The sequence below is a fragment of the Balaenoptera musculus genome, chromosome 5 (genome assembly GCF_009873245.2).
Source record: "Balaenoptera musculus isolate JJ_BM4_2016_0621 chromosome 5, mBalMus1.pri.v3, whole genome shotgun sequence".
In the NCBI taxonomy this organism is placed as follows: Eukaryota; Metazoa; Chordata; class Mammalia; order Artiodactyla; family Balaenopteridae; genus Balaenoptera; species Balaenoptera musculus.
In genome coordinates, this window is record NC_045789.1 from 46556668 (window position 1) to 46575358 (window position 18691).

The 18691-nt window shown below is 42.6% G+C and overlaps 1 protein-coding gene across 5 annotated transcripts in view; it reads right to left on the bottom strand.

The window, feature by feature from the left end:
- Nucleotides 1–14149, bottom strand: part of FRAS1 (Fraser extracellular matrix complex subunit 1) — a 445822-nt gene extending 431673 nt beyond the window's left edge. For all 5 annotated transcript variants that reach the window (XM_036852337.1, XM_036852339.1, XM_036852338.1 and 2 more), the window contains exons 1-2: nucleotides 13142–14149; nucleotides 6508–6539 (exon numbers count right to left, since the gene is read on the bottom strand). In XM_036852337.1, coding sequence (XP_036708232.1) covers nucleotides 6508–6539; nucleotides 13142–13217 — 108 coding nt within the window. In that variant the 5' untranslated portion in view covers nucleotides 13218–14149. The remainder of the gene's footprint in view (nucleotides 1–6507; nucleotides 6540–13141) is intronic.
- Between the last annotated feature and the right edge of the window lie 4542 nt (nucleotides 14150–18691).

Genomic DNA, 18691 nt, shown 5'->3' on the forward strand with positions numbered 1-18691 from the left:
ATACTTGAAAGTTGCTAAGAGGGTAGACCTTAAGTGTTCTCACTATGGAAGGAAAGAAGGGAGGGAGGGAGGAAGGAAGTGAGAAAGGAGTGACTGAGTTGATGGATATGTTTATTAGCTTGATGGTGATTATTTCACAACGTAGACACATACCAAATCATCAAGTTGTACATCTTAAATATATACAATTTTTATTTATCAATTATACCTCAATAAAGCTGGGAAAAAATTTAGTAGAATATGTAGGATCGATGGCAGGTGAGGGCTCAGCTGTAGCTCCACCACTTTTCTTTTATTCAAGAAAACATATCGAGCAATATGGGAACAGTAGTGTTGTAATAATTATATACATATATGTATAAAACAATATTATATAAACAAACAAAACAAATAGCAAACTCAGGTGCTCTAACAAACTTTTTGTGACCTTCCTCAAACTACTAACAACACAACAGTGAACCTTTGCCCAGGGTGAGAACCATCCATGAGACTAAAATTCAAGCTTAAGTACTAGAGTAAGTTAAGAATTTTAAAGTTCTAAAGCTGCACAGTCCGATACAGTAGCCTCGACCCACGTGAGGCTATAAATTTTAATTAACATTAAGCACGATTTAAAATCCAGTTCCTCAGTGTCACTAGCCACACTTCAAGTGCTCAACAGCCACATGTGGTCTGTGGCCACCATACAGGACGATGCAGCTCTGGAACATTTCCATCAGCACAGAGCGTTCCATTGGATGGCCCTGGGCTAAGGAATCTTGGAGAGGATCTAATCTAACTCTCTCATTTTACGAATTTAGAAACTGAGACCTCATTTCATTCAAGTGACTTACTCAGTACTACACAGCTAGTAATTACAGAGCCAAAACCCGAACCAAGACACCCTGGCTTCTACCACGCAATCATTTCCACTCCGACATGTCATTGCCACCTAGGTGATGTGAGTGTGCCTTCCTTGCCAAGCACAGCTCTGGGTTCTCTCACAAACATGCTCTCAGGTAACCCTCACACCAACCCTATGAAGTATATTATTATACAGACAATGAAATTGAGACTTGGCTGTTTAAAGTATCATATCTGAGGCCACACAGCAGGTATGTAGCAGAACCAGATTTAAACTCCAGAGCCTGGATCTTTCCACTGTGTTATACTGTATATAGTAAACACGCCACAATTTTAATTCTTCTTGAAAACTTTTTCTCCCTTTCAAATGTGCTAAAAGTTAGTGCCTCGTGATGCACTTTGTCAGCATTTGTGAGGAAGAGTATTCCAAGTAGGAAAATCCCAACACTCAACACTTTTGATCTGGGGAAGGAGAGAGGCTGTGTCCACCTTTGCGAAGTGTAACTGCTTTACAGCAACAGTAATAGCAGCTAACCTTTATGGTCGGTCACAAGCTAAGTGCTTCCTGCCGATCTCCTTTAACCTTCACAACAACCCTGTGAAGTACATCATTCATCTCCATTTTACAGATATAAAAACTGGAGAGTCCAACCATCCACCCCCAGGAAGAACCTATAAAGCAGATGTTTGCTTGTGGTGAGGCCAAAGGAAAGTGAAATTCTTTTTACTCAATAGAGATAGAGAAGAACAGGAGATAGGTGAAAACTTTGAAATAAAAAATCCGTTTTCCTCCTCACACTCGATGCCCCTGTCACAGTTAAACATATTAAGTAGGTAGCTTCCCTCTGAGGGATCCCTGATTTAACCCAGTCACACTCTCTCTTCCACTGTGGCTGACTTTGGAGAAAGTCCTGAGAGCCCAGGGGTGCAGCGATATTGTGGAGGAAGAAACACACCCCAAAATAGACTATGCAGTGTTTCTAAAGGTAGGGGACCTTCCTGGGTATTTTCTGACCTGAGGAATGGAAAGAAGAGAAAGGAGGGAAGACAGTGTTAAAGAAAGAAGAGAGACAGACAAAGTCAGTACATAACTGAGAGACGGTTACATGGGGCTTAGAACCCAATGACCCCAGAGTGTCTCCACGAGTCCACAGAGGTGTCAGAAGTTGGGAAACACAGCACATTGCTGGGGATTTGTGTGGGTACATATATATAATACAGCATGTACTATATGTTAAGATGGAATAACCCCTAAACCTTCCTTGCTTCGTGTGGTGAATTTAGCGCACGCTAGTGTGGGAGAGCCTCAGCTAAACGGGAAGGGGTGAGCCAGGGACAGCTGGCTTTTGCAGGAGGTCAGGACAGAGACTGGCAGAGACAACTGCGTGACAGGTGCAGCAGGGAGGGGGTGGGCACATAGGGCTGATGGTAAAATAAGCTAGCTGTGTTCAGAGACGACAAGCAGACTGTCTTGGCTGTGAGAAACGGCATGCTCGGTGGAATGGCTTTAAAGTCAGACCCAGGTTGCAACGCCCTCTTCCTCTAGCACTGACTAGCTGTGTGATTTTTGAACAAGTGACTTAGAGTTTCTTAGCCTCAGGTTCCTGATCTGTAAAGACAGCGCCTACTTCCTGGGATTGTTGAGAGTATGAAATACATAGCAGGTGCCGAGTAACAGTTCCTTCCTCTTGTCCTTCTTCTTGGCTGGTAAAGAGAAATTTTGTTCTTGCAGAAAAGCACATACCAGGCACTGTGCCTGGGTGTCTTCCCCACATTACCTCCTTTACTCTACAAAAACCCTTCAGGAGAGGCTCTATTTATCCCCATTTCACATAGGAGGCGATAGAGATTCAGGAAGGTTATGTAACTTGGTCACAGAGCTGGTTTGTAGCAGATGAGGAAGAATCAGAACAAGGTCTGTCGGCAAAAATCCTAATATGAAAAGATACATGCACCCCAGTGTTCACAGCAGCACTGTTTACAATAGACAAGACATGGACGCAACCTAAATGTCCACCGACAGAGGAATGGATAAAAAAGATGTGGTACATATACACAATGGACTACTACTCAGCCATAAAAAAGAATGAAATAATGCCATTTGCAGCAACATGGATGGATCTAGAGGTTATCATACTAAGCGAAGTAAGTCAGACAGAGAAAGATAAGTATCATATGGTATCACTTATATGTGGAATCTAAAAAAATGATGCAAATGAACTTATTTACAAAGCAGAAATGGACTCAGACATATAAAACAAACTTATGGTTACCAAAGGGGGAGGGATAAACTAGGAGTTTGGGATTAACAGATACACACTACTATATATAAAATAGATAAACAACAAGGAACTACTGTATCGCATAGGGAACTATATTCAATATCTTGTATTAACCTATAATGGAAAAGTATCTGAAAAAGAATATATATATATATATGTATAACGGAATCATTTTGCTATACACCTAGCTATATAGTTGTGCTATATAACACAACATCGTAAATCAACTATACTTCAATTAAAAAAAAGTTTTTTAAAGGTCTGTCAGACTACAGGGGCCCTGAATGAACCACTCTATCTGGCAGCTTCCCAGGCAACAAGTGATGAGATGGAAAAGGTATCAGTGGAGGGAATCCTCACAAGACAGGTTGAGAGTTAGCAACTAGCAGCCAGAGCCTAGATCTGTGTTCTCATTTGCTTGGTATGTTTCATGGAATTCTGGGTAAAGCTGGTGCTTTGCCATTTTCAACCAGACCCGCTTTCCACTTCTGGCTACTCACCTGAGTCATGAAGGAAGCACAAGAACTTCAATTCCTGCCTCACTCTCCCCACCTATAAAATGGAGAGTTTGGACTACATGATCTCCAAAGTCACTCCCAGCTCTAAAATGCACGTGGGTAGAATTTACAGGGTTTGGGGCTGGGACACCATGCCACTATCCTCAAAGCCAGCCCCTGGTTGTGATGCCTCTTACCATAGAAATCCTCTCACCCAAGGAGTTGTTTAATCAGAGAATCCTAGAACAGTACATAAATGTTCTTAAACTTTGTATTTTAGTTCAAAATACATAAATGCACATTCATTCAGTTTCACTGATGCAGGTGCAGTGCTTTTCTTCAAGACCAGGCCGTGTGGCGAGAGAGCAGAGATGAATTATTCATACAATTAGCTATGGCCATAATGCATCATCCCCACTTCCAGTTTGAAGTTCCTTAAAATGGAAAGAGAACTTCAAGTGGTTGCAAATAAATCTGAATGCAGACTCTCTCTGGACTTTTGTGCTTTTCCCCCAATCTTTTATAGTTGTTTCTCTCATACTTAATTTGACAGCAAATTTTCAGTGACTCACCTCTATGGAGTCTTTTTTTAAAGTATTCAACATAGTTTCCCTAGAAACAAATGCTATTTCTTTTCATATTCCCATTTCAGCAGTTTAATTAAACTATAAGTCAGGTTTTGTCATTCTTCTGCTCTAGCTCCTCCAACGGCTCACCCACCTGATTGAAAGGACAAGCTAAAGTCCATAGAAGGACACGCTGCTCTGTCACTGCCAACCTCTCTGACCTCACCTCCTGCCATCCTCCCCCTGGATCACGTGCTCCAGCCACAATGACCTCCAAGTACTTCTTCAAATGGCCAAGCAAGCTCCCACTTCAGACTTTACACTTGCTGTTCCTCCCTGTGGAATTCTCTTCCCCTGGATATCCAAGGGGCAAGCTCTTATAGTGCCCTTCAGGTCTTTCTTCAAATCTCACCTTACTTTCTCAGGGAGCCCTTCCCTATCCCCTTATTTCAAGAGGCCACCCTTGTCCCCTATTCAGCCTTTTCTATCTCCCCACTCCCATACTGTTTTCCTCCTTAGCACTAATCTGACATTCTAAATATTTTATTCATTAGAATTCGAGCTTCATGAAGGCAAGGATTTTGCCTGTTTGTTCACGGGTGCATTCCCAGTGCCTAGAATAGCAGGTCCAGAGTTGTCACTCAATAAATATTTGTTTAATAATAATCTTTATTATTGTAGTAAATGTATTGTCTTTCTGCCTGAGTTGCATAACCACAATCACAAGTACATCAGGCTAGAGGAGGTGTAGGAACAAACACAGCAGAGTCTTGGTAAGCAAAGAAGGCAACTAGAGGGCTCAGGAGTGTGCTAGTGTCCACTCCTTTAACTTGATCGAACCAAACTGACCTCTCCCCGTACTTGATGCTTTCGTATTCAAACGTACAATACCATGCTGCCATGTCAAACATAGAAGGTAGTCTAGCCACTTTCTTCAGATTCAGGAGAACAACAGAAAGAAGACAGGTTGTTTTGTTCTGGTCCACCCCTTAATGGTCAATTACCTTTAGCAAACCTCTCTCTCTCTCATCCTTGGTTCTTCATTGAAAAGGGGGAGAGTATAAAATAATACATGACCTGCCTATTTCACTGATCTGCTGTATGTGTCAGGTAGATCGATAGCTATGAAAATATATTGAAAAGCTACAAAGGACTCTACACAATAAGCAATTTTCTTTGTATTAAAATGGACAACTAACTTGTCTATAATATCTACTACAGCTCCCCAAAACTGATGATGTACTTTATAGCACTTTGATTTTAAAATGATTCCTAAAATGTATTAAAGAATAAACAGAAGGAAGAGTAGTTTTTTAAGGGCATGGAATGGGAAAGAGAGTGGAAAATGGCTTTTACCTCATTCTTTAACAGAAAAATATAAGGAAGGAAAAAACACATAAATCTCCAGAGCAGTAACTATATTACATAAAGTTCAGATTCAAGAACATTACTGTGAACATCTACAATTATCTAGACTCTCAGATATTTCAAATATTTCTCATCTATTTCAATACCACAAGGACAATCCAAGATGACATATTGGTATCACACATGTCAATAGCGGGTTGGGATGTAAATGAGCAAAACCGTTCCAACCATCTGAGTTTTGTTTTTATTACAGAATTTATTAACCTAAAATAAAAAAGTGGTGAAGAATGACTTGTCACACCACTTATTAGAGTTGATGGAGTGTAGACGGTCTTTTCAATAGGCTTTTAACACACTGTTATGCACCATAGTACATTATTAATGAAAAGAAATGCAGGAATCTTGCATCAGCTTTTCCCCCAAGTGATCCTGACATTAATTCAAAATCAATTCTCCTCTACGTGGCAAAGGATCAGAGATAAAATGTTAAATTGTTTGTTACCAAAACTTAAAAGTATAATTCAAAGCAACAGTCAGGATCCTCCGTATTGTACTCAATAATTGTATATTTTTTTGGAGGGGGGGTTCAAAGGAAGAAGCAAACAAATTGTTTGGAAGATAAACAAATTGTGCCCTAGTTCATATCTGACAAAAGAATGGGATCTAATTTTCTCTCTGATTGAAAGAACTCACAAGACAGCCATGGAATGCAAATTGGTGTTGGGTGTTTGAACTTCTCTTCCAATACCTGAGTATCCGGATGGAACTAATTCACTCTGGAAAAGGTATTAAGTAATTGAGCATGACTGTGCCAGGATGAGGGATAATCCTCAAACTGAGAAGGAAAATAAATACATTTTACAATGACAGGGTCACCTCACTCACTCAGTAACCTCAATCAAGCATTTTACATTCAAAAAAAATGAACCAAATATATGAAGAATGACCTACCGCCAACAAGGAACCCTGATAGACACAAGCACCTGTGGGGAAAAAACAAAACAAGAATTAAAAGGGATGCATAATAGACCAATAGGCACTGCCCTGGCCAAAGTACACTAAGACTGCATCTACATGCATCATAATCAGCAAACTGTGCTTTTTCCAAAAGCTTGAGGATTCTGCCCCTGGGGAAATAATCCCATACACCAAAACAACATTTCTTGGACATGCATGAGGGAAAGAATTATTAAAACTCATTATTTGAATTTTAAAATAAATGTATGTATAACGACATGATATAAATACACTGGTGTATTTTCCTATATGACAAATCAGCAAAGCCTTCCTAATCCACTCCCAATTTACTTATCCAGGCTTCTCTGCCACTCTTTGCTTACACAAATTCTCCAGTCCAACCCAAGAGGCCAACTTAGGAAGCCACGGTAATGCTTTCATATGCCAATGCCTTTACTCATTTTTGTTTCCTTCAGGAGATGCATTTGGTCTAATCAGTTTCCTTGAACTTGATCCCATCTCCTTCATGGAACTTTACAGCCCACAAAATTATGCTTTTTCTAAACCAATTTTTGAACAGCACAGCAGGTGTTGATTTAACCTATAAACATGCAGGCAGTGTGCTAACAGATACTAGCTCAGAAACAGGCTGCAAAGCAGATTGAAATAGCATACACACACCAAGACAGAGCACACCTTGACAATGTGCCACACTTAATGTCCAAAGAGGGAAGGACACATTTTACTACAGTGCTTGGACGCCAACAGATCATTCGTGAAGTCTCAGTACTATTAACTTCTCAGGAAAGGACTGGTCTACCTTATCTACTAATAATGGAATTAAGAACAGTATTCAAAGAAAAGGAGATGGTTATTTACACTTGGGGTTTGAATCAAAGATCTCCATGGGCAAATTTATTGAAATGACTTCTTGTGCCCTTGAAATTCAAATAATAATAACTTGAGATAAAATCTTGGGGGGAAATTCTTCCTGACTTATTTTTAAGAAATTCTGTTCCAAAGACAGTATTTCAATCTATGGTATATCATAAGAAAGGAGATATAGATATAGATATATATAGATATAGATATATATGTATATATAAACACATATATGGATATAGATATATATAAAATAATATGACATGTGGATATGGATATATATAAAATAATCGTATATAGGTACATAAATATATATCAACACAATGCAATTCCTAAATTATGTAAATGGACTTAATTACTTCTCACGTTTAAAAGTTAAACATAAAGATCATCACTTAGGTACAATTTAACAAAATTTAACCTTTAGAATAAACAAACAAAATTTAACCTTTAGATAAAACCATCCTCAAGTAATTTTATTACCCTCCTCCATAGCACTACCCTCCAAAGGCCAGTAAACTTTCAAAGCTCCAAAAGGAATCAGGTATCTTAAGATGTATCCAAGTACTCATATCAAAACCCATTTCTGGAAATTTAGACAGATGTTATAAAATCACGGTAACATGAAAAAATAAAGCAGCACTGAGTGTGGCATCACAAACACTTGGTTAAGCCAAACATCTGCTAGAAACTCGAGTCAAAACTATGTGTAACTGCTGATAAATTCTATCATTAGAAAAGGGAAATAACTCAATTTGGGTCGCTCTAGGATGTACAATTCTAAAAGAAACAAGCCTTGGCCTCTGAGGGCTTTCCTAAAACACAACATCTCTACCCGAAAGGCAGCTGCAGAAACGAGTCCCCATTAACACAGCTTCCAAAACCTCATTGCTTCCCTGTAGAAAAAAGAAAGCATTCCACTGTGATGCCCAGTCCCATCAAACATTCATCACCACCCAATGCCAGATGCAATCCTCCAAAGCAAGCATATTTCTCCCACACTAGCACAAGCTTCACACCCACCAGCAGATTAAGTCGGGAGGTTTGTTGGCATTGGGTGATAGGTGCAGCTTCTGGTTCTGCCTTTTCACTAATCGATCAACTCATATACTTTGGAAAACAAAGTTACTCTCTCCACTCATCACTTTTTTTCTTAAGGAGCACTGGAATGATTGCAACTCTACCTGAAGTTTCGATTTGGGCTTTATTTGAACTTGAAACTCCAGCTTAAGGGGAATTCTAACTGATGATGCAGATCTAGAAGGAGAAACAGGCCTTCTTCAAGGGAAAACAGGAAAAATAAGAGACCAAGAACTTTGCCAGTTTCAGGGTATGGAATACAGCTGAGATGGCAGGTAATTTAAGTTCTGACACCTGTGAGAAAGTGCATAAAGTTGTGCAGGGTGAAGGGATCACATAGTGCCAAGAAGGAAGCTGAGATCTTGAGACCTTCCTCCTGTGGTTGGCGCCTTTCTTGCAGGTCACGTAGGCAAAATGTCACTTCATGTTCATTTTTAGGCCCTTTGGCACATTAGAATGTACTCTATTATGAGACACCTGTATAAAATCTGAAGTTTTCAGAGGAAATTTGAGATATAATTTGCACCAGTACTCACATCCTGAAACTATTCACTATGGAAACCCTACCTGATAACGTGAGTAAATTAGAGAAGTTAAATCTAAGTCACAAAATGCCAGACCCATTTGTTCAAAGAAATAGTGGCACATATGACCAAAACATATGAAGAAATTTGGAAAGCATGGTATCACAAAAACATGACTCACTAGGAACAAGCAGCCACAAGTTGGCATTTAAATGTTCAAGCTTTATTTTGTGCTATAATTCAGCATATGGCTTGTACACTGTGGAATAGTTAAAATAGAATCCTTTTCTGGACTGACGGGACAGCTCCTGTCCTGATTATTGTCAACCAGGAGTCAGATCAATTAATAGAGTAGTTAAAACAAAAATGGGCCAACTGTTTTTGAACTAGTGTAAGATTTGGCACACGACTCCAACTGTGCCATGTGGTAGTCCCCTCCCCTCTCCTGAGCCAAGTGGTGGACAGTATTTTATGACTACTCATATCTGAGTAAAATTGAGTAATATTACCACTCAAGTCCACAACAGTGAATACAGATGACCGTGCTCTCACTAAAGGATTTATTTGCAGAGGGTAACACCCAGAATCCAATCTCCAGAGGAGAACAGAAATGCAGTATGATGGAAATAAGAGCCTATGACAATACAACACCCTTTATTTCCACTAGCTGGTAGTTGCAAAAGCCAAAAGATGCAGAGTTGCAATTATTCAATATTGGGAAAGCCACCAAGGACCAACGTTTACATGTCCCTACTGCTACCTTACCGATATTAATGATTTCCAGGTATGCAAACTCCTTGAGGGCAGGTATTATTATTATTTTTTTGATGTCTGTATGTCCCTACCAGACATAACCTAATAACCTGATATATAAGCTATCAATAAAGATTTGTGGACTGAAAGAATGAAGAGATAGGCTATTTTTTCCCATCCAATGTCTTTCCTTCCTTAACATTGAGTTTTAAGCACTGAATCCTACACAGAAGGAACTCTTCCACCAAGAGTGGAACCAAATATGCTGATCCACCCATAAATAAAACACTCTGTCTATCAAATGATCCTTTTCAGTATATTCTGCTAATGGCATTTAAAGGAAAAAGACTGGAAGATTGTAAGCTTGGCTAAAGTCACATGGGGAGTGATGGACATAGACTAGAACTCAGTTCTCGTAACCAATTCAAGACTCTTTATCCACAGCCGACATGTTCTATCCAGTGTAACTTCACAGGATTTCCATGGGTCGACACAACTCAAGATGTACTTCTCCAGAAACACATCTGATTCAGAAAGCAGCCACGTTTGCTAGAAGTTTCTCTGTGACTTGTTGATTTTATTAAGTTCTCAAATCACCGTAGTTTGTCAGCTTAGCGATATAAGAAAATGTAAAATAACATTGCCAATAACCTGCTTGTAAACCTTCATTTTTCTTTTAATAATTAAAATAAAATTCAGAACTAGAAAGATGCAACTGACCAAAAATAAGGCAGCAAATACTGATCGTTTTTTTTGTTTCTATGCTGGATGATTAGCAGAAGTATTTTAGAGCTATCACCTAGCCAGCTTCTGCATTTGGTGAATAACAGACCACAGCCCAAAGAAGTTAGGTGGTTCATTCAAGGTCACACAGCAGCAGTCTAAGCTTAATTTGAAATGTGATTTGGCAATACTCATTCACCTGACCAAAATTTTTTTAGCACCTATTGTGTACCAGGAGCTGAGCTGGAAGTATAATAACCAGGAGCCATCCTAAGCCCTCCGTGAGCACACAGTTAAGTGAGGAAGATTGTATCTTTATCAGCTAAAATTATAGAATTATTAACTGGTGTACCAGAAACATATATGACATGCTCTCTGAGCATTGAGAAGAAAACAACAAATTCTGCCATGGCCTGGACAGCAGGTCGCATCAAGAGACCCACACATGTGAATGCTTCTTTTCCATTTTTAAAAATCATTGCCAAGGCTAATAATAAAAACTTGAGGAAATCTCTAATATCCTTAAGCTCTCCATTCTTGACCTCAATGCTCTTATTTTTAAGAGAAAAAGAAAACCCTGACAGAACCAAATCAAAGGACTCGTCAGATGACAGCTGATTTTTTGGCTGTGGGACTGTTATCATTTAATTAATTTAATGAGATAAAGTATGTGAAGTGCTTAGCATAGTGCCAGGCAAATAGTACAGTGCTCAGTAAATGTCCATATTCATTCATTCATTCATTCATTATTAGGTAAGCATCATTATGACTTGGATGGAAACTCTCAGATATCTATGAATCCAAGTTGTAGGATGATTCTAGAATGTTCTGAAGGTGGGATGAAAGAGTAAGAAGCAAAGTTTCCAAAGAATCTTTGGAGGAATAGCGCCCCTCGCGCCCTACACTCCTCCCCCATCAGAAGACTGTGGACGTTTTTAAACTTTGCCCTTTTTGTCAACCAGTCTTCCAAAGAGTGAACCCTGCAGGCCCTTAGTAATAATGGCTTTTGTAATTTCAAGAGATTTGCTTCTGAAAAGCAAATCTCTTACATCATTCCAACTGCCCCCTGGTGAGCTATCGGGGACAGCCAGCACGTTTTCCGCGTTGCTGGGACACGATCCTAGATAGGAAACTGCCACCACCAAGTGCAAACGTAATTTTTCTGTCTCAAATTCACATTTGGGTGGCCTAGGTTGACTCTCCCATGTGCTTTACTACAATTAAGCCCTATACGTTTTATTGTCTTTTAAGTTTGCATACACACGCACACATAAAATAAAGACACGGTTCTACAGGTTATGCCCTGTTTGAAAAAGGCTGCACAGGCCCCAGACCTGCTCTTCCCGGGGATGATACACACTTGACATAATTCCCGGGAGGGTGCGGGCTGGCGGTCTCTCCACCCACGGCAAAGTCCCCACTGCCGTGCGTTTCCAAAGCCACCGCCACTTTCTCCCGGGAAGCTAGCTAGGAAAAGGCCGCTGCTCAGGTGGCTGCAGGTGGGTCCGAGCAGGGCTGTGTCCTCCTCGGGGCCTGCCGCTGCCCCCAGTCCCACGCCCGGGTCCGCACCCGAGCTGAGAAGGCGCCCCGCCCCGCGCCCGCGACGGCCGCGGCTGCGGCTCTGATTTGCCGCGGGCCAGGTGAACTCTTCTTCCCGCAGCTGGATGAATAATGAATGGAGCCGGGAGGGGAAGCCGAGAGCCCTGCGCGGTAGATTAAGCCGTCTTCCTCAGCCCGCCGGCTCCCTTCCCCCTCCCTAAGCACCCGCTAGGCGACTTTCCTCGCGACTCTGAGCAGGTGGGAGCTCACGCCGCCTCGCGTCCCCGGGCCCGCCATCCTAGGACCCCCAAACTCTTGATTTCCTTATAGATTCATTTATTTGCCTGAGCTCACATTGCTCTTGCTATCATGGCGACAACTCCCACAGTCTCCTTCTTTCTCACCCCCAGCTCCAGGGTTTTACACGTAGGTTGGAGCCTCGGAGGAAAACTGGGAGGCAGGGGGCGAAGTCAGAGAACGGAGCTAAACTCTTATTAACCACTTCTTTTCTGGGGAAGAGGCAGGCTCGAGTCTCTCTGTACTGGGGAGATTTCTTGTAGTGGGATTGAATTGTCTACTTCCAGAACAGGCTCTAACCACCTTATAAAATCTTAATTGGACTTTACGGGTAGACTCATTGGGGGAAGGAGGGAGGGCGAGAAGGGGGTTTTAAGGTGCCGGATTTTATTTTTCATAGGAGCATAAGTATTTTTACACAGGTAATTGCAATTGTTCACTCCTCACCTACGCTCCATGTAGATGCTTTCCATTCGGGGGCACCGGGAAAGTGGGAAGAAAGAGAATCCAATTTCAGAGATGGCACCTCGGTCGGCCACCCACCCACCCACCCAAATGCACTCAGGGCAGAGAGGGAGGAGGGAGTGGGGCTTGTGATCTGCATACAAAACAATCAGGAGTTGGAATCTTCTCACAAAAAACCCCCTCTAGTTCCATGGCCACCCACCCACCCATCCCCAAAAAACTTCCATCTGACCCACAATGCCATACATCCTCTGAGCTTTTTAAAAAGCACGATCTCTCTCTCTCTCTCTCTCTCTCTCTCTCTCTCACACACACACACACACACACACACACACACACACACACACACGGCACCGCTCTCTCACCTTCAGAATGATGAGGCAATACTGCAAATTCCGCCAATGCTAGGGCCACCCCGAGCCACACTTTGAAGACACTCATTGCCGCCTCTGCACCCACGCTGGACAAGCCCAGCCTTCAGCATCCAAGAACCAGTTCTCGGCCAAAACGCAGCCGTCGGCGCCCCGGGCTAGGCGCCCCGAGAGCGGGGTGCGACGGGCGGCGGGCGGCGGGCGGTCACCTCCGGGGAAATGAGGCGGTGGACGGGCGAGAGCGACACTCTCGTGGCGGGGGGGAGGGGGAGGGATTCAATTCACTCACTGCCCGGCGGAGAGCGCGCCTAGCTCTCCAGCAGAGCAGGGCGCCAACGTCGGCTGAGCTCGGGAGAATAAAAGAGGAGGCAGGGCGCAGTGACCCGCGGCCAAGGCTCGCCGGAAGGTTGCCCGTCACCAGCCGACTGGATCTCCCAGCATTTCCCGCAGGCCGGACCCGCCCGCTCCCGGGTCTCCAACCGTGGAGATCCCGGCGCAGGTTCCTCGGCAGCAGCTTTCTAAAGTTCGCTTGACACTCGCAGCGTCGGCCGCGGGGGTCGCCAGGAGCCCCAAAAGACCCACCCACTCCTCCTTCTGGGCTGGGCCACCCGGCTCGGCGGACCTCAGCCACCCGGAGCGGCTCGCGGGAAACTTCGTGCTGCGCTGCGGACGGCTCGTGGGACTCGCCGGCGCTGCAGCCACACGCCGCCGCCTCGGGCTGGGCTCCCTGCCGCAGACTCTGCGAAAGCTTCCGAGGAAAGCCGGGGCCGGCAGCGCAGGGAACTCCGCCGCTACTTTCCCGCCCCCGCCGCTGGCCCGGGCGAGGAGCGCTGCGGGGCGCGGCTCGCTAGGCGCCAGCGGCCACCTCCGCCCCGTGCGCCCCGAGCCGGTCTGCTGGGTCGAGGTGTGATTACGGGAGCGGAGGAGGAGCCATGATTTTAAATGCAGCGAGGAAAATGCTAGAGAGCCTGGAAAGGACTTCCGAACTAGAGCCACTCGACCAGAGAGCCCGGAAACGCACAAAATAAGGCCCCCCTCTGGAACCCCGCGTTTAAAGGACACATGCTCCGCCTTCCTCCGCCTCCCCCCCCCCCAACCCTTCCTCTCTCCTTTGCTCGGTGTGAAAATGGACCCAGAGACTCGGAGCTTTTGCAAAAGATTCCAGAGAGTCACGTGGAGAGGGGAGAAGCGAGGAGGGGGGAGGGAGGGGAGGCCGAGAGAGCAACCTGATCCCCTTATTCTTTCTGCTGGAGTTCGGATTGCCTTTGTCTGGGGCGGCATCAAAAGTGGTCACACCAGGGAGGGCTGGAGGGGAAGATGGCGTGGTCCTGGCTCCTGCACAGCCTAGGGACCCGCGAACCGGATCCACAGCCCTCACTTGGGAGGGGGTATGCCCACATTCAAGGACCCCAGCGCTACTCTCCCCACCCCCCACACACACACACCCCGCCACTCCGGCTGCACTAAGAGAGTGAGGCAGATCTGATCCATCTTCCTCGCTCTGAGACCATCAGGTCGTCGCATCGTGGGTTTGCCAGCAGCCTGGGAGGATCTCGGTGTGTGTGTCCTAGGCGAGGCCTCCCACCGCGAATGCACCTTTCCCTCTCCCTGAGAGAGGCTGTCAGTGGCACACTACGCAGCCTCTGCGTGGTGGCTCCAGCTGCGCCCCCAAATGCCAAAGACTGGGAAGTAAATGTCAGGGCAGCGCACACTGGGGCATGCCCTTGAAGAGTGGAGGTCTTGATTCCTGGTCAGGACTGAGTGCCGGCAGCTATTTTTTATAGGACCAAATAAAAATAGGACCAAATATTTTTTTACAGAACCGGCTATTTTTGGATTATGAGTGGCCCACAGAAGAGACGTCCTGGGTCTCTCAGTTGACCTCAGGTGGGCTAGCCTGTCAGAGGGGAGTTTGTTATTGTTGTTGTTATTACCAAATTTGAAAGTAATGTTTGTTTGCTAAGATTTCTTTGCTTGCTGTCTGTTTTGTTTTAAATTAGCATATAATTTACATACAGCAAATTTACCCTTTCAGTGTATAGTTCTGTAAGTTTTGACAAACACATACAGTCATGTACTTACCATTGCAAGCAAGTTTTAGAACAGTTTCATCTCTCCCCAGAATTACTCTATGCCCTTTGTAGTCAAAGCAGTCAAGCATTGAACTCCGAGCTGTGAAACAGCAGGGCCCCAATTTATTTCCAGTCCCATCACCATAATCCAGCGGACGTTCTGCTCCGCACTAGCGCTAGTTGGAACGATTCACTTTTCAGAATAACTCGATAAATTGTAACCGGCAGATCCTGTAACTATTACAATTAGCCCAAGCAAAAGGAAACGTCTGACAACCTAGCACTGATCTTTGAGTATTCACAGGACCCAGGGATTGTGCAAGTCTCTCCTGGGCTGTGGCGGTCTCAGAGACAGAGATTGTCACCTTTGTAGCTGAAGCACATAGTAGGTGCTCATTAAACGTTTGTTGAAAGAATGGACTGAGCAAAATAGTACGTCCCTGAGAGGAGGCCAGGTATAAAAAGAAGATGTGAGAGAAAAAGGAAACAGGCTTTCCAAAGACGCTTTGCTTTTTGCTTCAGATAAGGAGGTATTCTAAAATACACCACTTCTGCCCCTGCCTCAATTTAAACAGTGAAATACTCGGAACAACCTATAATACAGAATGTGTTGAGTGAATTATGATTCCTCCATAAACTGCAATATTGCACAGAGATTAAAAATATCCTAAATGTATATTTATTGACATGGAAAGATGTTTTTAAAATATTATTGGGTGAAAAACATAACTCATAAGAAAATAATATAATGTTCCAATGGTTTTGCTTGTACACATGTACATTCATGCATTCATACACACATATTCATACACACATATTCATACACACGTATCTCAAAGAATATACACCAAAATACTATCTCTGAGAATTCAAGTGAGTTTTAACTTCTCTCTTTAGCTAACCTGTATTTTCTCATTCTTCTATATGGAACACATATTTAAGTGCACGATGCAAAATTATATTGGAGAAATTTTCAAATAACAGAATTAGCTAATTCAAACTGGCTTAAACTACATGTATGGCATTTACTGTCTGTCATAGCTAGTAACTAAGACTGTCCTTAGAAGACCTTCAGATTGGGTCCAATTTAGTACTTTAATGATGTCATAAAGGACCTGAACTATTTCTTTTTCTCTGCTCTGCCTTTGTGATAGACATTACTAGTGCTCACCATCATTTCCTGGATACATGGAATATCACATTTTCCCAGCCCACTCACAGTTAGGTGGGACCATGAACTAGGTCTAGACCTGCACTGTCCAATACAGCAGCCACCGTCCACGTATGGCTATTGAGCTCTTGAAAGGTGGCTAGTCCAAATTGAGATGTGCTGAAAGTATAAAATATATATCAGATTTCAAAGACTTAGTACACACAAAAAAGAATGTAAAATAGCTCATTAATTTTTTATATTAACTATATGTTAAAATGATAATAGCTTGAATATATTCTTTTAAATAAAATATATTATTAAAACTAACTTTACCTGTTTCTTTTTACTTTTTAAAATGTAGCTTCTAGAAAATTAGGTTTACATATGTCCACTAATCTATAAGATGAGATATGAGAATGAGATCTAATCTACGAGGATGGTTGAGAAAAAAAAGCACATAATATCAAGCACTGGCAAGGATGTAGAAGAACTGGCACTCTCATACGTATTTCTGGTATTAAATGCAAAGTTATGTAGACACTTTGGAAAACAGTTTGGAAGTTTCTTATAAAGTTAAACAGGAAGTTATCATATGACCTAGCCATGCTACTCCTCTAAGTATTCACCCAAGGGAAATGAAAACCTGTGTTCACACAAAAACCTGTATGTGAATATTTTTATTGGCTTTATTAGCCACCAAAAATTGGAAACAATCCAAATGTCCCTCAACTGAGAAGTGGATAAACAAACTGAGGTACATCCATACAATAGAATACTATTCAACAACAAAAAGGAACAAAATACTGATACAGACCACAGCATAGAGGAATCTCAACTGCATTATGCTAAGTGAAAGAATCCACACTCAAAAAGCTCATATACTCTGATTGCATTTACGTGACATCCTGGAGAAGCAAAACCATACTGTCAGAAAACAGAGCAATGGTTGCCAGGAGCTGAGGGTAGAAGGAGAGTTTGACTACAAAGGGCATAGAGTAATTCTGGGGAGAGATGAAACTGTTCTAAAACTTGCTTGCAATGGTAAGTACATGACTGTATGTGTTTGTCAAAACTTACAGAACTATACACTGAAAGGGTAAATTTGCTGTATGTAAATTATATGCTAATTTAAAACAAAACAGACAGCAAGCAAAGAAATCTTAGCAAACAAACATTACTTTCAAATTTGGTAATAACAACAACAATAACAATAAACTTAGTCAAAATAATTATACCTGTGGCTCATATTATGTTTCTATTGGACAGCACTGTTTTAGACAGTGAGCTCTGTCACTTTCAGGCCAAAGCAATTATAGCAATGCTCCCTTCCCTGCCTCAGTGAAGTCTGAAACCTATGATGGCAGCATCATTAGATGGTGGAGCCTCTGTAAGCCCAAGTCTCTGAATGACTCTTTGGAACAAAGGCCCTGACAACACTCACTGGATGCCTAGTGTGAGAAATAAACTTTATTTTGTTAAGCAATGAAGATTTGGGGGTTGTTTGTTACTGCAGCATAACCTAGCCTGTCCTGATGAATGCTGCCTTCCATTGTATCAACTTCACCTTCCACTTGGATCCTGCTTTTAGGTACAAAATAACTGCCAGCAATTCTCCGAGCTACATGCTTTTTAGTTTAATCTACAGATATTTGATCCAGAACTATCTAAAGAAGCAAGGAATATACTTTCTTTCCCCAGCAGACATTTCCTTGTGTATCATTGGTTCACATTCACTCCCATGCTCATCCCTGAATCAACATGTTTAACAGAGTATAGGATTTCATGAACTAGCTGAGACCTGAGTCGTAAAACATGCCCCACCTCTACAGTCAGGAGTTGAGTTAACATCTCCCCAAATTAGGATGACTAATTTGTTGCCCAAACCAAGATACTTTAGAGAGTGCTAAAGAATATATTCATAATTATTCTAGAATAACAGACACAAACCAGGGCTCCCAAAGTACATGGCTTCATGCTAAGAAGATCTGGCTACCTGAATGAAAAGTTGTTAGTAAGAGAAAGTGGAATGGATACTGGGGAGATAACCACAATGACTATTCTAAAAAATATTTTGAATCACATACCTACTGTCTTAGTCCATTCAGGTTGCTATAATAAAATGCCATAGACTGGGGGGCTTATAAACAACAGAAATTTATTGTTCACAGTTCTGGAGGCTGGGAAGTCCAAGATGAAGGTGCAGGCAGATTTGGTATCTGGTGAGGGCTTCCTGGTTCATGACGGTTGTCTTCTGGCTGTAACCTCACATGGCAGAAAGAGAAGGAAGCTCTCTGGAGCCTCTTTATAAGGGCACTAATC